General features: G+C 38.2%; 1 protein-coding gene across 3 annotated transcripts in view; it reads left to right on the top strand.

The window, feature by feature from the left end:
- Nucleotides 1-19,978, top strand: part of LMO1 (LIM domain only 1) — a 130,285-nt gene that overhangs the window by 95,271 nt on the left and 15,036 nt on the right. For all 3 annotated transcript variants that reach the window (XM_087950924.1, XM_087950925.1, XM_026668151.2), the window contains exon 3: nt 17,906-18,031. In XM_087950924.1, the coding sequence (XP_087807050.1) occupies nt 17,906-18,031 (126 nt within the window). The remainder of the gene's footprint in view (nt 1-17,905; nt 18,032-19,978) is intronic.

Genomic DNA, 19,978 nt, shown 5'->3' with positions numbered 1-19,978 from the left:
TAAAATTTTGTTATATACAAGACACTGCTTTTGCCAGATGAAGAGAACATTTTTAAGACAAACACAAACTTTGGACATGATCACATTTGGAATTGGAAAAAAGTAAGGACACAAGTTGATCAGAATGAATGTGGCAAGAATCAGGGATCAAATGTTTAACTATCAGCAATTAACTGCACACAAGAAATACACTATTCTGGGTTACTTACAGGATAGAGAAAAGGCCTAAGTCAGTAATGAAGCATGAAACCGGTTGTTTCTCCTATATCATCACCATTTTCATCTTTCAAACGTAAACTGGAGGTATGAATAGTTGAAGTCCTTAGATCTACAAAGGAGACAAATTTGTCCCAAATGCCAGAGTTTTGGAAGATGAAAATGAAAGCAGAGAGTGCATTTCCAGAGTCACAGTCCCCAAGATCAGACATATTTCCACAAAGCATCTTCACCAGTCTTTGAGAGATGGATTGTCAAGCGTAGGGAAAGTCCAGACAGTTCAAATAAATATAAAGGTTTATTATAAGCTTATGCTCTATACAAGAATCTGAACTACTAATGGTCAAAGAAACCAGTGGTAGAGAAGAGTCAATGAAATTCAGGATAGGCTGGACTTACATCTCTTGTGGGCACAAAGGGACTCGAGATTGATGACACATTTGACCCCTCCCTCAGGGTCAGCCTGGTCATCTCCTACATCCATATTGCCTTTTCTCTGTTAGCTTTCAAGGACTTGATAAGATCTTGAGGGCCTATGTTTTGTTGAATATTTTCTAAATACTATAAAATTTAATCTCAGTTTATATTTTGTACAACCACGAAGTTGCACCTAAGACTACTTCTAAAATCTGGATGGAATAAATATTTTTTCTTACACAGCCTCATACTTAATGGGTTTCTGACATTATCAATAGTACTAGAATCATGCAATAAGCAATACTTGGATCAACTGTAGCTTTGCCATGTCAGCATTGCAATGACATAACAGCAATAAGGTAGGAGCTCGAGCAGGATGTTGCTACCATGGTCTGATGTCCACACAAATGCCTTCCTTCCTATTTTCCTTTCCCCCTTTTTGAACAGGTTGAACAGAAACCAAGGGTGATTCTGTTTTGCCCAAGTATAATAGTTATCTCATGGACAATGCAGTGGTTTTTGCATAATACTTCAGATAGAAAAGTTGTGGCACATTGTCTACATATCCTAAAATATGATACCTTAACTGAAGCTAACTATTCAGAGAATTTCTAAGATCTGAAGCAGAGGTGGTATTCAACAGGTTCTGACCAGTTCTGGACAACCGGTAGCAGAAATTTTGAGTAGTTCAGAGAACCGATGGTAGCCTTCCCCCTGGAATGGGGTGGAAATGGAGATTTTGCAGTATCTTTCCCCTGCCACTCCCACCAAGGCACACCCACCAAGCCATGCCACGCCCACAAGCCACGCCTACAGAACCGGTAGTAAAAAAAAAATTGAATCCCTCCACTGATCTGAAGGCAAAAATAGATTGCACTTGGCTTGTTAGTTGACTTTTTAAAATTATTTCCTAAAGCCTTCTGTTTAAGTGAAAAGCTTGTGTGGATTATATCTTTCAGCTGTTTGATGTCTTAACCTGCCTCTGGCATTTTCATATTGGCTGCTATGCTGCTGATAATTTTCAAACTCTCCAAATAGACCTCTGCTCTGCTCATGTGCTTTTGCATAGCATCTGCAAAATTCAAGTCGTGTTTTAATGTTAGTTGGAAGCAGTCACATCCCAGATGTCTGGAATCTGGCACCAAAAATACTATGGGAAGAAAAGCAAATTTTTGGAATGAAATGGAACATTCATATATTTTTTATATAACTTTATTTAATCCCTCTTGGAAATGTGTATATTCTTCAGTTATTCAAAAGAAACAGAAATAAACCTCTGGAGTACAGAGGAAAGATCATGCCCAGAGGAATGTTTTCTTCCATACTCCGTAATTATTAGATGCTAAATATGATCCCCATTTATCAAAAAATCTATTGTCTTGAAATATTAAGGCATTTATTAACATATTTCTTTCATTTTGCATTTTGGTCACCTCCCATTCTACCCTTAAAAAAATGGATATCCAGGATTGTTTACTGTGTCCCAAGCATCAGGCCTGGAACACACCAAAAAGGGAGACATTTTAACATTATTCCTATATTAAATATATTAAAATGTCACTAGATGCACCTCACATTTCAAGAGTTTTGGTTTTATTTTGATTTGTGGAGGGAATTTCTACATACACTTTTAAAACTATTTCAAAAATATGCTCCTCCTATTTTGCATTTTGAGGCATACAACTTTCCTTTATACGGACAGTGCATGTATAAATTTGTGCTTCTTCTTTTTTTCATGAGAGGCATGCCAAGTTTCAATTGATTGGGTGTTTAAGTCATATTCCCACCAAATGTTTAACTGGTTCAGTGAAGCGGGGTAGAGGGGAGACCAGACGTTATAGTGTTATATTTATTTTTAAAAAGAATAAAGTCTCCCTTGAATTAAGATTGGCTCTTGGTTAGTATATGGAAATACACGCATGCACACACACACACACACACACATTTGTATGGTAGTAGAATGCATTTCCTTCTTATGGGGTATTATTTTTTAAACTTCCCAATCCAGCCTTTAGCTCTGGCATTTTCTGATGGGCTCTGTCCAAGTAGCTATGAAGTCCAACTCTGCTTAGCTTTTTTGGGATTACCCGGGAATTGATTGGGAGCTGTTATATGGTTGGGAACATTAAAAAGTTGACCCATTAGTTATCCCACGGATTTAGATTTAGCTCATAAACAGACTCAACACCTGCATGGGATTAAATTAATTCCACCCAGTCGACCATGACTGGAAAGAGACAATTTGGGAAACAAATAGGGATACCTATCAGTCATTTGAGGTAGGCCATCCAGAAAACAGATTCTGCAAGAATGACTGGAACTCTATTTTTAATATCGGCAATTGCAACACAATCTTGAAAGCCTGCCAGCATTTTTCTTCCTTCCCTCTTATATCAAAGGGAGTTAAGGCAAAGCCAAGTAAAGCTTCTTTCTAATGTTCCCTTTTGTGCTGGGCTTAAATCATGTTGTGCTAACATTCCTTTTCCAAGGTCATTTCTGTGGTTCTCTACCATACTGTCCCTTTCCTGCTGTCTGGGGGGGCTGATACTGCCAATTGCAAGAGCTGCCTATTGGGTTTTTCCACCTAGACCAAGGTCTGGAAGAATCTCTGTGCAGGGCTAGTCCTACATCAAGGAATAAAGGAAAAGGGAGAGGGATATAAAAATATTGAGTTGTTTCTGGTTGTATTATTACAAAATGATCACCATGGTTTTTTTATTTTATTTTCTGACATAACTGAATTAAATCTGTAACAGAAAGATGACAGTAATGTCTTTATTATAAATATATACTTGTATGGTTTCAAACATTTTGCAAAAATCATACAGCATATAGATGTTCTGCTTTGTGGAACATCTTGCCCTCAGACCTGAGAAAAGCCCCAAATTTCTTGGTCTTCCACAAACAGAATGGGACAACTTGTCATGGCCACCTCATCATGGCCAACCTACCGTGGCCACTTCACCGTGGTCAACTTACCATGGCCAACATTCTGCAGAAAAACTCGCCATGGCCAACTCACATGGGACAACTCACTGCGGGACAATTTAATAATTCTATTTAATTATTAATTTAAAGAAAACCATTATTTTAATTTTTGCCCTTTACGTTTGATTCTGCAGGGGTTGGACTAGAAGACCCTCAAAGTCCCTTCCAATTCTGTTATTCTATATTCTGATGTGAAGGACTGATTTAGATTATGTAGCGATTATTAACATGAACAAATAAACAAAGTAATTCTGTTTCCATGGACCAAAATGATGGATTGATCACAAATGAGCCAACATAACAAGGGCATTGGCTGCCACATGCTGACCCAATGCATTTTCTTTACTCGATGATCCTTGAACAAAAGGGAGTACACCTATAGAAAGAGATTTTTAAATTCTACAAAAAAAATTGTAAAAAGGGAATAGTTCAAGCTACTTGACAGCATTTAATAATGGCAGGCAACAGCTATATTATTTTTCTGGAAACTAGTTATAGTACAGTTGAATCCTGAGCACTCAGCTGAATGCCATCTTCTAGGACACGTGGGAGGCTCATTTTTCACTGTTTTTATGGAGGGGGGGGAGAAATCATCTTATTGAAGGTAGGTATAATTCTTCTCTCCAATTCTTACAGTAATTGAATGTGAAGATTGAAAGCCAACTTGAAAATCATCATGTTCAATATTTTCCCAGTGCAGAAATCCACTACTAGACTATCCTCAACAGATAGCCATCCAGCCTCTGTTTAAATAGCTCTCCAACAAAGGAGTCTACCAAGAGGAGAAGGATCCACTTTATTAACAGAGATAAGAAAAGTGCTTAAGAGCATTGGTCTTCCTCTGCAAAGAGTAATCACTGCATATTAACTGTGACAAGATGTAGATCACGACCTCTCAGAGGAGATCAAGAATGGGCTTAGAGAATGGATGATTATACTACAGAACATGGAACATGTTTTGGGTGTTTGGGGCTGTTTTTGTGCCACAGGGAGATGTAGCAGTCATATATCTTATACTTTTCAGAATCTCCAAATAAGTAAAGGTGTTAATTTCAGAAGAGTAAAAAAAATATTTTCTTTCATCATGAAACTATTTGAGGTCAAAGGTGCTAATCCAGCTTCTAAATGAAATACAATTAAGCTTCTGCATGAATGTTATACTATGTAAGAGACTATTTAGCATACATATCTGAAGAATTTTTTTGGGGGGGGGATTCATTTTTTACCAAATGGGATTTTCTTCTATTAATACCTGCAAATCAATGGTGACACAAAGATACAGCTTCTCTTAGTTAATTTTTCACCCATAAGGATTAATCCTGCTAACCATGATGGAAAACTGTCAGGCTTCTTCCATATGGAGAGCTGATGAAAAATAGTTATGCCGCCAATTTTTAAGTATAAGATGGATAAGATACTTCTCAAACCGCTCAGATTAAGACTGGAGGAAATGAAATCTCATTCTGAATATTGCAAACTTCTCCCCTTTGCTGACCCAAAGGTGCTTTTTTCAAGAGGTTTTCTGGTTTTTCTTTGAAGACATTTCGCTTCTCATCCAAGAAGCTTCTTCAGCTCTGACTAGTAGGGAATGGAAGGATTTACTCCTTGCAGACAACTGGTGATTTGCATTCTTTTAGAGATGAGAAACAAAAGGTCTTCATAGAAAAACCAGTTGCCTGTTGAAAAAAGCACCTTTGGGGAAACGATGACCTGGATGACTAAGAATCTCCATAGACATTCCCCTATGCTAAGTTAGGGAACTAACTGATGGGTAACATATACATCACAGAACTTAGGGGGCTATTTTTCTTATATGTACCCATTTCATGTATTCACAACTATGTATATGCTTATACTTATTATCTTGTAAACAATTGGCAAATCAAATAAATAAAATAAATAAATAAACTTGCATGCCCTTCACTTATACTACCACCAGCCTCGAAATTCTAGACCTAGAAAATCTAGAACTACGCCGCCTTCAGTCTGATCTAAGTATAGTATATAAAATCATACATTGCAATGTCCTATCTGTCAATGAATACTTCAGCTTCAACCATAACAACACAAGAGCAAACAATAGATACAAACTCAAGGTTAATCGCACCAAACTTGATTGCAGGAAATATGGCTTCAGCAACAGAGTGGTCAATGTCTGGAATACTCTACCTGACTCTGTGGTTTCTTCGCCAAACCCCAAAAACTTTAACCTTAGACTGTCTACTATTGACCTCACCCCTTTCCTAAGAGGTCTGTAGGGGGCGTGCATAAGTGCACCAATGTGCCTACCGTCCCTGTCCTATTGTTTCTTTTCTTTTTTTTTATTTTTCTTATATGTATCCATGTATTCATAACTATGTTTTTACTTATACCTATTATCTTATAAGCAATTGACAAACCAAATAAATAAATAAAATAAATATTTTACTCTCAGCAAATCTCAGAAGTTGGTTTAAGAAAACTAGTATTATATATCCTTCCGGGGAGTTGTCAAAAGTTTTATTATATGGTGCTTTATACAGAAGTTTATGCAACAGTTTAATAATGCCTCTTATGAAAAAACATTTCTTGGATGAATTTTATGTACAGCATTTTTTGTCCAATGGAGTCTCTAAGATTGTCAGTGTAGCCAAATTCTCCATGACAGCAAGCAGAATTTGCCAAATGATTTTCCACCCCTACACACAGCCATTTCATTTATTTTCTCACTCTCTCCCACATACTGTTTAGCTGGCAGTTCTATATTCGGCTGTAGCTTTATTAGAAGTTATTAGAAGTTTGAGAAGGCAAACTGACTTGTCGCTTATCTCCTGTTATCTTGCCTGTTGTGTTAATATGTCTCTGTTTATAATTATTAATTTTTGTAAGGCTGCTCAGTGATCATGATAATGAATATTTGAATTGAATCAGGTATCCAGTGGTACAACTAGCAGCAATTTTCCAGGGTCAGGATTTCTCTGCTGTGGTTCTTAGTTCAGCTGAGAACTTTGGATTTTTGATAGCAATAGCATGTAGACTTATATACCGCTTTACAATGTTTTACAGCCCTCTCTAAGCAGTTTACAGAGTCAGCATATTGCCCCCCACAATTTTGGGTCCTCATTTTACCCACCTCAGAAGGATGGAAGGCTGAGTCAACCTTGAGTCTGGTGGGATTTGAACTGCAGGCAGCCGACAGTCAGCAGAAGTAGCCTGCAGTACTGCACTCTAACCACTGCACCACTGAGGCTCAGAAGAAATTAAAAGGAAAGGAGAGAAACATTAAGGAGAACTGGAATAGGGGATATTCCAAAAATTGCTTCCTACAAATGCCCTGTTGATGTCCGAATAGCATTTGTGATGAAATCATTATGTAAAGTATCCCACTTAGTACTTGAGTTAGATCTAATAAGTTGCATTGTCTTCACATTGAGGTACATGTCCTCATTTGTCCCTCAAATCCCTTTTGGGGGTACCCATGTTTCTTTTGACCATTATCCCTGCCTTGTTTGTGCAAGGATCATCTTCACATAGATCCCAACATCAGTTGCCATGATTCATATATGCAAACTCCCAGCCATCATTGGAAGACGTTCAGAGACTTATGAGCTAATGAGAGCTATTCCAGTTATCATAACTGTATACCTACACATGACAGCCACTGTTCTGACCTAGGCTTCCCATAATCATGAAGCAGGCTCCTCGTCTCGACCAGCTCCACTGGCCACTGGCAGGCCACAATAACCACAGTAGAAATTATTTTCTGATGAAAAACCACTTCCAGGTCAGGGGTTCTGACCTGAAAGGTCATTTGATGGACAGCAACTAACCAACTGGTAGAAATACGCTTTGATGTTCAGAATAACTACATAATTTTAAAAATAGCTCAAACTGGAGACCATTGCAGCTCAAACTGGGGACCATTCTTTAACCATGATCTAATACATGGATAACCTGAAATTTAGTGTTATTAATGCATAGAATGTATACTTCAATTTAGTAAAATACTTAATCATTCACTCAGTTTGGATGTTGATCAACTCCAGCAGATTCTTAATAATATGAATTGGATGTACTGTATTTATTCAGTGATTTATACTATCTTAAATACGATTCTTGAGATTCATGTTTAGTTCAGGTTTAATAGTGGTTCTTAATCTTTCATATGATATAATATGTACAGTATAGTTTATTTACAACTACTGAACAGTATACTAGAAAGTTGTACTATCTATGAGAATTCAAACTCCTAGGGCATTTGTAATATTGTATTTTTATTCTTATTTCATGTTCTTCCTTGTAGATATGTGTGAGAGAGAGGGGTGGGTGGGAGAAAAAAAGAGAGAATTGTTTATATAGAGCAACTGCAAGAGGGGAAGAATGGAATGAAATAGAATAGAATAGAATAGAATAGAATAGAATAGAATAGAATAGAATAGAATAGAATAGAATAGAATAGAATAGGAAGGGACCTTGGAGGTCTTCTAGTCCAACCCTCTGCTTAGGCAACCATTTCAGACAAATGGTTCTCCAATCTCTTCTTTAAAACTACCAATGTTGGAGCATTTGCAACTTCTAGAGGCAAGTTGTTCCACTGATTAATTGTTCTAACTGTCAGGAAATTTTTCCTTAATTCTAGGTTGCTTCTCTCCTTGATTAGTTTCCACCTATTGCTTCTTGTCCTGCCCTCAGGTGCTTTGGAGAATAGCTTGATTCTCTCTTCTTTGTAGCAACCCTTCAGATAATGGAACACTGCTATCATGTCATCCCTAGTCCTTCTTTTAATCAAAGTAGACATACCCAATTCCAGCAACCATTCTTTGTATGTGTGTTCTGGTGTGTTGGCTATTCCTGCTAGCTTGGTGTTGTCTGCAAATTTGATGAGTTCCCCATCTATCCCCTCATCCAGATCATTGATGATGATATTGAGGAGTATGTACGTATTCAATTTAAAAAGTGTTCAATTACAGAAAAATAGGAAACAGGGGGTCCACAGAAGGTATTTAAAAAATCAAAATGGCAGCTGCAACCATGTACAGTATTGGAAGCCCCACCTCTTCTTCATATAGATTCCACATGAGACACACGGACAGAAGGGTTGGAGATTAAATTTGGTGGCTGCTGTGCCATCTTGATTCTTTGGCCCTGCCTGTGCTTCTCCCCCTCACCCCTTAATAATCTCAAAGGGAATTTGTGTAGAAGTAAGAGACTGAGAAGAAAGGGAAGGCAGTTTTCCTGTTGATCAGAGTTTGAAAAGTTCTTTGTCCTCAGAAAGAAGCCCATCTTCCTTGGAATAAAGGAGCCGTTCCTTTAAATGCTCTCACGGGCCTATCATTTTAGACAAAGTATAAAACGATGCACGCCCACTATTGGAAAGTACCCCTGGCCTGAAAAAGACAAAGTGCTGAACAGAAGATGGCGGCTATAATTACCAACAAAGAAGTCTTTAAATGAGAAGCTGCCTTCAACAGTCACACGCCACTAAGTGTGCTTGCTTTTATTCCATTCTCTCCCATCAATTCATTCGTATTCACTGCCAGTCCTTATGCCAATTAGCCTTAATTTCTACTATACACAATGACATCAGCAGCCAATGAGATTCTGGTCTTGCAAGATTTTAGTGTGCCTATAAACTACAGAAAATTGTCCTTGGCTAAACTCCTGCTTTCAGATTGGCTGTCGACAATAGACATGGTTAGGTTCAGGGTAAGAGCCATTAAGCGTAATTACTACCACAGGGTAAAAGTTTAATTGTGTTAAATTTTAAATCTGCATAGCCTAAGCTTATTTACAAGCTGGCTAGGCCTTCGTGTTGCATAAGAGAAAATAAATCTGTACTTAAAAAATTGCTGCTTGCCAACTTTTATTTTACAAAAAAAAAAAAAAAACTTTTTAAAATGCTGATAAAAGCCAGTTGTGTCTCCAACTCATTTCTTTCCTATTGGGATCACACTAAGAATTGAGGATTTGATGATGGATTGAAGGAAAACGTTTTGGCCCTTGGAACAAGATGAATGTCCTATGAAATATGATTCATGGAAATTAAGGATTTCTTCTCTCCATTCGCTCCTTTAGTTTGATTTGGGACTGGCATAAATTTATATATATACTTTATAGGAAAGGACCCGGCTGACAGTGAATCAGAGGTAGAAATGCTTGGTGGTAGAATCTGTACCTTGCCATAGAATGAATTCTTCTAATTTGGGTTTGGGAGTTATCTTTATGGATTTTTTAACACCATAAAGTTGTAAGGAGATGGCTATCTTTTAGATTAATTGTTCTCCAAAAAAGTGTAATCTGGGGACTCATGGGTGCCCCCAAGACCCTTTCAGAATAATCCACAAACTGATTTTTTTAAAGTTTTCATTTCCTTTCATTTAGTAGGGTTTTTTTTTTGTTTTAATTTCATTTGGTAAATACAATAGCTATAACTCATATAAATCAAAGCTCTTTGGAATCCTCAATCAATTTTAAGAATATAATCAATTCTCTGATTAGTCTCTGTTCTAGATAGTTCCATAGCCTAAAGCACAGCAGGGAAATCTAAAAAGCAGAAGCAAAGGAAGGATTCAAGGCTAGCAAGTGTCTATCTGCCTCTTTTTATCTGAGATGAAACTACTGCAACTCCCTAGCTCCAGCTGTGGTCCATTAATTCCCTATAGAAGAGTCATAGAGTATATAAGTGATGGTTACTCCTTTTTACATATACTCTGAAATAGTGGTGTCCATATTGTATGGTCAAAAAAGTCAGGATGCTAGCTACAACAGTGCAACTGGAGCTCTCTATACAGGCAGTTCACATAAAAATCAAGCAGCTGTTTGGTTGCACTGTCATGGCCACCATCATCTTTTTTATCCCTCCACCTACAGTCAGCCTTATTCTGAAAGTCTGTTTATATTCTGTGGAAAGAACACTTCTATTAAATGGAGTTCCAGTCAAATAATCATAGCCATTGGTAGAGCTAAGTTTGTTTTCAATCTAAGTCTATTGTGCACATCAAATTCATTAATCTTTTCTGCTCTCTTTACTCATTAATGAATTTTTTAAAACATGAAAATTTATTATGCATGCCTTTAAATGCCTATTTTAACCCATTTTTCTCCCATTTTATTTCTAGTGTTCATGTTACTAAAATATCTTGGCCAGAATGTGCAAACGTATGATTTTTTTTTTTAAATCCAAGAATTGCATCACAGACATTCGGAGCACAAAATCTAACCTTATCTCATCTAAGATCATGGTTTGGATGACCCTAAGAGAAAGCTATTCATTGAACTCTATTGAAAGATACCTTCCTGAGTTTTCCTCCTCTTAGTAGCCCTAACGTAGTCTAGAGATTCTCCCATATTTCCAGAATGGCTTTTCTTGGGTTGCAATGGCTAACAGGAAAATGAGAAAAGGGGGCAAAATTTTCTTCCATGAACTCTCATTCGATAGCATAACTAAAGATCCAAGTCATGCTAGGCTATAATGTGGTTGCTTTGTCTGAACTCTGCCAATTTGGATTAAAAGCCATGATGTATGGCTTAACCACCCATTGTGGTTAAATATAATGTGGCTGAATACACCGTGTGAACTCAGGCGGTGTGAGGAGAAGGCACTTATGGTCCTTAATTTATTATCCATAAAGATGGAGGGATCAAGAATGATTAACAAAGAACACAATCCACTTGTTCCAGAGGAATTATTCTATCTAGCTTAGTTAACAGGCATTTAGCTGATCAGAATTATTTGGGGGGCAGAGGGGCACAAAGAAGTCAAAAGTCCTCTAGCTGACTGCTCCAGTTCTCTTTGCATATTTTTGCTGCTTCCTTAAATACCAGGAACTGCACCATTTATGGCTTTTTCTGAAAAGAGGCATTGAATTTGGTAGTGCAAGAACAACTGTCAAATGTTCAGATATGAAAAGGTGGAAAGCTGTGTTCAAATTGAAGGCCAAGATTAGCGCTCTGACTAGCTTGGAGTTCCGTTTGTTACAAACAAGAAAAAAAGTAACATGATTGCAGCTGGACAGAATGGAAGGCTTAAACCTTACACAAACACTCAAAGCTGTTTGATGCTGTCTCTCTCCCCACTTCCAAAGCCCCTGGAAGGAGGCAGGTGAATCCAGGATCAAATACATTTTCATGTTTCTTAAGATGAACTGTTTAAATAGTTAAGTGAACATCTGTCCAAACTTCTCATTTCCATTTAGAAAAGCCGCTAATTCACAGGGTGACGAAAAATGCCTGCTTAACAATGCAGATGGTGCTGTCTAGGGTCTCTTTATTTTGTTTAATCTAGATTGAGCTCTACACAACTGTGATGCTAATGAATAATGGATTTTTTTTTAAATGTTCACACAGAGTGGCACTGCAGTCTGAACAAATCTGGGATTAGCTTGCTTTTAATTTTCCCATTTGGATATAGGGCAGCAGCTTTTAATGGTAATCTAACTGACATGGATGCTCTAAAGATCAAAAGGGTAACATTTTGATTTTAAACATGGAACTCTTCGTCAAGTTTGCCAGGAAATAGAGTGATGGCACTTTCCCAAATTTTTTTATGCCTTTTAAGAAGATTTGTCCCTCAACATGTCTTATAGAGCAGGACAACTACATTAAAAAGTACAAATTTTGCAGCTGACAAAATAAATGCCATGTGTGCTTTCTTCTTTTGTTTCCATAGTAGTATACCAATAATGTAATTTATATCATACAAAAATGTTCCATTTTAAGATAAAGGAGTGAACTAAATGATAAGAAAAAAGAGGAGATTTTTTTTATAAGCATGCACTTAATCAAGACCCAAACATTAAGATTATCCTAATAATAATATTACACTATCTGTATTAATAAAAGTACGAGGGAGATATTCACTGACTCGTAATTCGGAGGTAAACAATTTTGGGTCAAACTGTTTATACAAGTGAGATTAGCTCACTCAAAATCAGGTATCTGTTCATTACTTGGAGGGAAGGTCACCAAAAAAATCTCAGGGCTATAAGCTAGATCACGGGTGTCAAACTCGATCACGCCACATGACACATCATGATGTATCATGACATTTTTTGCCTTGGGTGGGCATGACCTGTGCGTGACGCATCTGGCACGCAGACCACCAATTTGACACCCCTGAGCTAGATAGAATGTTTTTAAAAAACCAGCCAAGAAAAATGTTCTTCTCCAAATTTCATGGTAAATCTTACAATTACTTTGTAAAGAAAGCCTAATGAAAATGGATCAATGGAAGAATCTGATGTAGATTTTCAGTCTTGTATAGGGGAGTTAATGATACATTGCTTTTGAGATCCTCTGAAATACAATCTAAGCTCCCAGAGAAACTAAGGATCCATCTCACAGGTTTTTCTATTCAAATTTCATGCTCTCAGAGCTTTTGTCAACTCCCCAAAGCCACCATACCATGTAGTTGCTTCAATCATCATGGGGTTGAGACCTTAATATCTTCCTACTATTCTGCCTGTCCTGTACAAATACTGTACAAAGGCAAATAGATAAATTCCACAAAGCATCCATACAAAGTCTTTTTATTGGTTCATCAGGCATCCTGTCAACTCACATTTATGATGAGGTTCTTCTTATTGTCCAATCCTTTGCATATCTGAATTGTGGTGTAGGAAGATAATAAGGTCTCAACCCCATGATGATTGAAGCAGCCACATGGTAATGGCTTCAGGCAAGAGTGAGGGAGACTTCCCCCAACCCACCAAGGGTCAATTTAGTGACCAATCTGGATTATAGATGTGACCACATGACATGGACTACATTTCCCAGGATACCTTAACTACATTTACCATGATGCATTCCCTTAAGGGGACAGCTCACAAATCCCAACTATCCCAAATCCCATTAACTCTAAACTGTCTGGACAGCACACCAGTCATAAACTGGAATCAGTACTAAGCCATCTCACCTAGTACAGGTAGTCCTCAACTTACAACAGTTCACCTAATGATGGTTCAAAGTTACAATGGCACTGAAAAATGTGACTTATGACTATTTTTCACACTTACAACCATTGCAGCATCCCCATGATCACATGATCGAAATGTGGGTGCTTGGGAACTAGTTCATATTTATGACAGTTGCAGTATTTTGGGGTCATGTGATCACATTTTGAGGCCTTCTGACAAGGAAAGTCAATGGGGAAGCCAGATACATTTAACAACCATGTTACTAATTTATCAAGTGCAGTGATTCACTTAACAAATGAGGCAAGAAAGATTGTAAAATGGGGCAAAAGTCACTTAACATTTGTCTATAAATTTTGGGCTCAATTGTGATCATAAGTTGAGGATTACCTCTAGTTGGAAGTAGATGAAAGAGTAAAAGCAGTTTAAAAAGCAGGTTTGTTTTGCAAGATTAAACTGAATACTGATAGCTCTAGAATTAATATTATACCCACATTCCTTTAAAAAATGTTTATATGCGCCATTTTGACACTGACAAAAATGCTCAAGCCTTTATTTAATTATGATTAGAGAGAGAAGTCAATCTGGGAGTTGATAAAACTTAAGAATTTTTTTTAAAAACCCCAAATTCAAAGTGTTGCTTGTAATGCTTTAAGGAAGTGGTTGCGCAGGTTGCAGAGATGGAATGGGACAACTTGGTGTGGGCAACTCACTGCAGCCAACTCACCACGGCCAACTCACCACAGTCAATTCAGCATGGCCAATTCACCACAACCAACTCACTGCAGGACAACTCACTATAGGACAATTCAACAATTCAATTTAAATATTTAAAATAATAAAAAAATTAAATTTTTTCATTCACATTTTATTTTGTCCCTCCTTTTGCATTCTTTTTTTATGATTCTATTCCACCATTTCTTCAATATTAGTATAACTATTGTCCTGTGGTGAGTTGGCCTGTGGCCATGACAAATTGTCCTACAATGAGCTAGCCATAGCGAGTTGATCATGACAAGTTGGCTGTGCTGAGTTGGCCATGACCATACAAGTTGGCTGTGCCGAGTTGGCCATGCCATACAGATGAGAAAGTATGGTATGAAATGGCACTTGCATGCTTTGCACACAGTTTCCCATGTAGTTTGGGACATACCTGAGTAACAATCATGCTTGTTAGAGTATGTAAAACAATTTTAACCAACATACACCAACATAAATTTCTATCAGAATTAGATCTCAGTTGGTGGTTTCAACAGGACAACCTGGCCTGGACTTGGAAGATAAGTAAGATCAGACCTGATTAGTACTTGGATGAAAACAATTAGAATATCAGGGCTCTAGGCTAAACTTGGAGGTCCTGGAAGAAGGTAATAGAAACCATTTCTATTTCTTGGGCAAGAAAATAAGATGGAAATATCCTTGATGTCATCAGAAATTAACCCAAAGGAGTCTATAGGTCTTTAAATCTAATTCTCTTTCAGTCCAAGAATACTTAGAGTCTAGAGTCAGAGATATTTAACTGAGACAGGTGAAGAAGATTCTTTTCCAGTTTAGTGGGTTTAAGATCACAGCCTTAAGATCCCTCTGTTGTTGTTTTTCCACAATCAGTTGCATTCATTTTCACTAGGGCAGAAAGAAATGTCAAGTATTTCAGAGACACCTTACCAATCAGAAGAAAGCAACTTAAGTGTGCCTGGCAAACAATTTGACATTTTTAGTTCTTAAAAATATCCTGCTTTACAAAAGGGGTCAGATAAGCATCAACTCAAAAGCGAAGGCACTACAAAAGAGGAAATAGAACACAATTATATAAAAGGGTAGGTGGGAGATCTGTAAACCTTCTTCACATTTTTACTTCTCACCAACGAATGGATTTTCCCTCTACATGGTAAATTCCTATCCAGTCTTAAAATTTGTTCCAGAGACCAGAGATGGCAGACCTGAGGGCTTGCCTGAGAGAAGAAAGGAAATCTTCAGGTCTGAAGTTATATCTTATTTGTGGTCTTGTTTGATTTAGGAAGTCCAACATATCTCTCTCTCTAATGCAGAAGACTGTGTCCATTCAAAGGCAACTTCAAGATCTGGCTTCTCTTCTCTAGAGCTTTTTTTTTCTAAACATGATTTAAACTGGGCAGTGTTTCCAATAATGTATGATAGATTCTTTAAAAAAAAAAAGATGCATGACATGAAAATGCTACTTGCTGCGAGCTAACTTTGTTTGCTAGGTACTTTGAATGAACAGTCTAATCTTGTCACAGGGTAATTATTGCAGTCTTTACCGCATCATCAAATTGTGTTTAGAATAATTCTGACTCCATACCTTGTTTTAAAAGTTAACAGCAAGATCTCAAAAAGGTTGAAGTTATAATGGATGGAGAAGTAAGAGATTACTTACTTCTTACTGTGGTCCACAGTAGCAAACTATTGCCTTCACAAACTTTATACATTGCTTCATACCGGATTAGTTCTAAGTTACTTATACTTAGATTCTATTGATATACCGTGAAAGGAAAACATTAAGTGAAATCTGATTTACTGTGCTAGAAACTAAATTCAAATAATTATCATGACCCCAATCTGTCCATTATCTTTTCAGTAAAGCAATGTGTCATATGAATGTACTGTATTGTTGATGTAAAACTTAAAATTAATCCTATTACATGGCCAATATTGGCTACCTTGACTGACGGCTGCAGAAATTTTAGTGGATCTAATTATTTATGCTTCTCTTAGTTGGAGATAAGGAATGTCTACATACACCCCATTAAGATGCAGAGGTTTTCAAACTTTATAGGGCTCTGCAATGAAAATTAAAAAAAGAATAACAATGCTAGAAGATCATTGTTAGAATGATCAAGAGCAGGGATATTAAACTCAGGTCATCACGGCGTCATCACATGACGTATCGGGACTTTTCTACCCTTCGCTCAACTGGGCATGGACATGGCCAGTACATGACAAATCCGGTCCATAGGCCGGAAGTTTGACAGCCGTGATCAAGAGAAAAAGGTATCATGAGAGAAAAATCACCTGCATCTGAATGAAGTTTTCTGATATTTTCTTTTGCCCGTAGCTTCTTGTGGAACCTGTCATATTGCTATGGAACCCTAGTGTCTGTGCAACGCAGTTTAAACAATCATGATGCTTATCAATAGATACCTACTTCTTTATCTAGATTTCTTGTGGTACGTATGGTGCGTTCTCTTGAATTTGAAATGTTGCGGTGAACTTCAAGGATTTCTGGAAGGACCTAAAAGAACAAGCCATAGTTTGAATATCATGCAATAAGAGATGGTAAATCAACATAGTTTGAGGGAGGGATTGTCTTTACCAGTTATCTCCAAAGAGGCCATTGTGGAATACAGTGACGCAAGGTGAATCTCTGAAGAGAAAAAAGGAGAGAAAGTAGATGTTTCCTTTGCATTAATTTTACTAAAAGGCGTTCCAAATTGAAATTCATAATATTTTAACATTTTCAGACTGGATAATTAATTATCAATTAAATAATCGAGCCTTGTTATTGTGAATGTGATTTACATGGAGATAGCACAAATGGATTTCTCCAGCATATGTTGAGATATTAAGTAGCTTTTTGTTTTGTTTTTTCAAAATATTTCAGGATTGTAAAACAGCCATGCTCTGGTAAGTCTTTAATTAGATGAGAGAAAGTGTGGTTTATTAGCATTTTTTAAAGGATGCATTTCCAGGTTAATATTGTGTTATTGAACCAGGAATCAATTAGTATTATGGCCAATAATTGTTCACAATAGTTCTTCCACATAGGGTTGTCCTACAATCTACTACTTCATTGGAAATGATTTAAAATCTCTTTGTAAATATTGGCTATAATTTCTATTTTGATTCATTGAAGCACACCCATCTATTTTGATTTGTTGAGCTACACAGCATATCTAAGTAGCATGTATGGAAAGTGATTTGAAGGAGTCATATGTAAACCCCCAAAATGAACATTGCATATTTCCTCCAGAGAGCTAACTAATCAGTAGAAAATGAAGGAATAGCACATTAGAAAACAGAGGGGCTGCTAGAATCCTCTGAAAATGTACTGCTAAGACACTGTTAATTTGCGTTGAAAAGATGGTATTGTTTTTGATGGAAGCATTGTGAGCCTCAAAATAGCACTTTGTCTGCATGTGGAATGGATTTCTTCATTAGACAATCAATTAACTGGCAGCTCCAAAACTTCAAAGGACTCAAAAGTTCTCTCCCCGTGCAGGATCAGCCCCCATTCCCACATGCTGGCTGGTCAGCGAAATGGGGATGGCAACTTCTCTCGATTGGTGCAATACAGTATTTGATACTACTAATTACACTTAATTAGTCCTTCCACCATTTAATTAAACCGGCTTCTAATGATTGTGCTTCCTTGGCAGGCTCTTTGGGACTACTGGGAATTGTGCTGCCTGCAGTAAGCTGATCCCTGCCTTTGAGATGGTGATGAGGGCCCGAGATAACGTTTACCATTTGGACTGCTTTGCCTGCCAGCTTTGCAACCAGAGGTGAGAACATGGGTGGGTGGGGGGGAGGCATTTAACATGGATTGGGTTGCGTGTGTGTGTTTTTCTTTAATTTTTGTTTCTGTGAAACAGTAAAGTCTATTTCACCGTTTGATCTCCATCACCTTCTCCCAGGCTCTCAGATTGCTACTGCTGGGCAAAATGATTTTACCTGCTAATTGAACGCTGGAGCCTTTTCCCCTGCAGCTTTCTGACATCTGTGGAATTGCTGGTAGGCTGGATTGTTGAAGGGGCTCCCCACCACCACTATCACCAAAATTGGGGCTGCTGTAAAATAGTCCAGCAGGTGATGTTAAGTAGAGCTGAGGCAAGGGAATAAGCAGCTTCAAAGCCAAGCTTCTCATCAGTCTACTGAACATCCATTGATAGAAAGGTCATTGGCATAAATACCTTTGAAATCAAAGTTGCTTAAGTCAAAAAACTGGGCAGGTGCAGACGTGAAATCAAGACGAAGCAAAGGAAATGCCCTTTTCTAAATAAGGTCTGACAAAGGCTCAGTTGGGAACCTTCACCCATCAACCTACTGACTGTCCCCAGTAATGTGTGCACATCGCATTGCTTTAAGTAGAACATATAATATGTGACTTAAAGGCAGATATCATAGACCAGGGCAGGTTCTGACCAGTTCTGGAGAACCAGTAGCAGAAATTTTGAGTAGTTCAGAGAACTGGAAAATACCACCCCTGACTGGCCCTGCCCCCATCTATTCTCTGCCTCCTGAGTCCCAGCTGATCAGCTGGGTCTTCTTTTGTTACCCTGCACAGGAGAACAGAGCTGGAAAGCAGGTTAGTGGGGTGGGGAGGGAATGGGGATTTTGCAGTATCCTTCCCCTGTCACGTCCACCAAGCCATGTCCACCAAGTCATGCCACGTCCACCAAGCCACACCCACAGAACTGGTAGTAAAAAAATTTGAATCCCACCACTGGACCAGGGATGTCAAACTCACATCGTCATGGCAGCATCATGTGCCGTATTGGGACTTTTTCCCCTTCGCTAAACCGGGCGGGGGCGGAGCCAGCACATGACGCATCTGGCCTGCGGGCCAGGAGTTTGACACCCCTGTCATAGACAAAATGAAGGAGATATTCTGATGAGATTCTATCACCATAACACTGGTGCTGGTGCCTCAGAGATTTTCACGTATCTGCTTGGTTCGTCTGTTTTGCACAGATACTACCAGTGGAAGCTTTCAAAGCCAAATGTGTAAATTGAAAAATAGTGATATTTTGACTTCTGTACCTCTTCTACCTACAAAAACACGGCATCTAAATATAAAGTGTAGGAATCATAGACCCTCACATGTCAAACAGCAGTATGGCCACATCCAGTTGCCAGAGCGCAACCCATATCAAAATCTTTTGCTCAGCCCTCAGGCTCAAAAATTCAGAATCATTGCTATTAATAATTATATAGAAAATTTATGTACCCATGTATCTTAAACAAGTAACTCTGGGCTGGCCAAGCATGTGAGTGAAAATCATAAGGCAATATAAATGTATAAATAAATCAATAGCCAAGGCTTTTCACGAAACATCTCACAGAGCGGAAGTCACGTACCAGGCTCTACTAATACTCTGTTCTTCAGCCAGGGTCTTAAGGACTTCTGGAAGGCCAGCAGAGCCAAACAGCCATCAGCAGGGACTCTGTCCCACAGGCAGGTGCTATGACAGAAAAGGCCTATCTCTGGATCCTACTATGTGGCATTGTTTCACTGAAGAGACCAGTGGTGGGATTCAGTTTTTTTTACTACCGGTTCTGTGGACGTGGCTCGGTGGGCATGACAGGGGAAGGATATTGTAAAATCCCCATTCCCTCCCCACCCCACTAACCTGCTTTCCAGCTCCGTTCTCCTGTGCAGGGCAACAAAAGAAAGACCCAGCCAATCAGCTGGGACTCAATGGCAGAGAATAGATGGGAGCGGGGCCAGT

Source organism: Notechis scutatus, chromosome 1 (genome assembly GCF_049901735.1).
Source record: "Notechis scutatus isolate UNSWTSFEM ecotype Mainland chromosome 1, rNotScu1.2, whole genome shotgun sequence".
NCBI lineage: Eukaryota > Metazoa > Chordata > Lepidosauria > Squamata > Elapidae > Notechis > Notechis scutatus.
The sequence above is the reverse complement of the archived record's forward strand: the minus strand, read 5'-3'. Positions and strand labels throughout refer to the sequence as shown.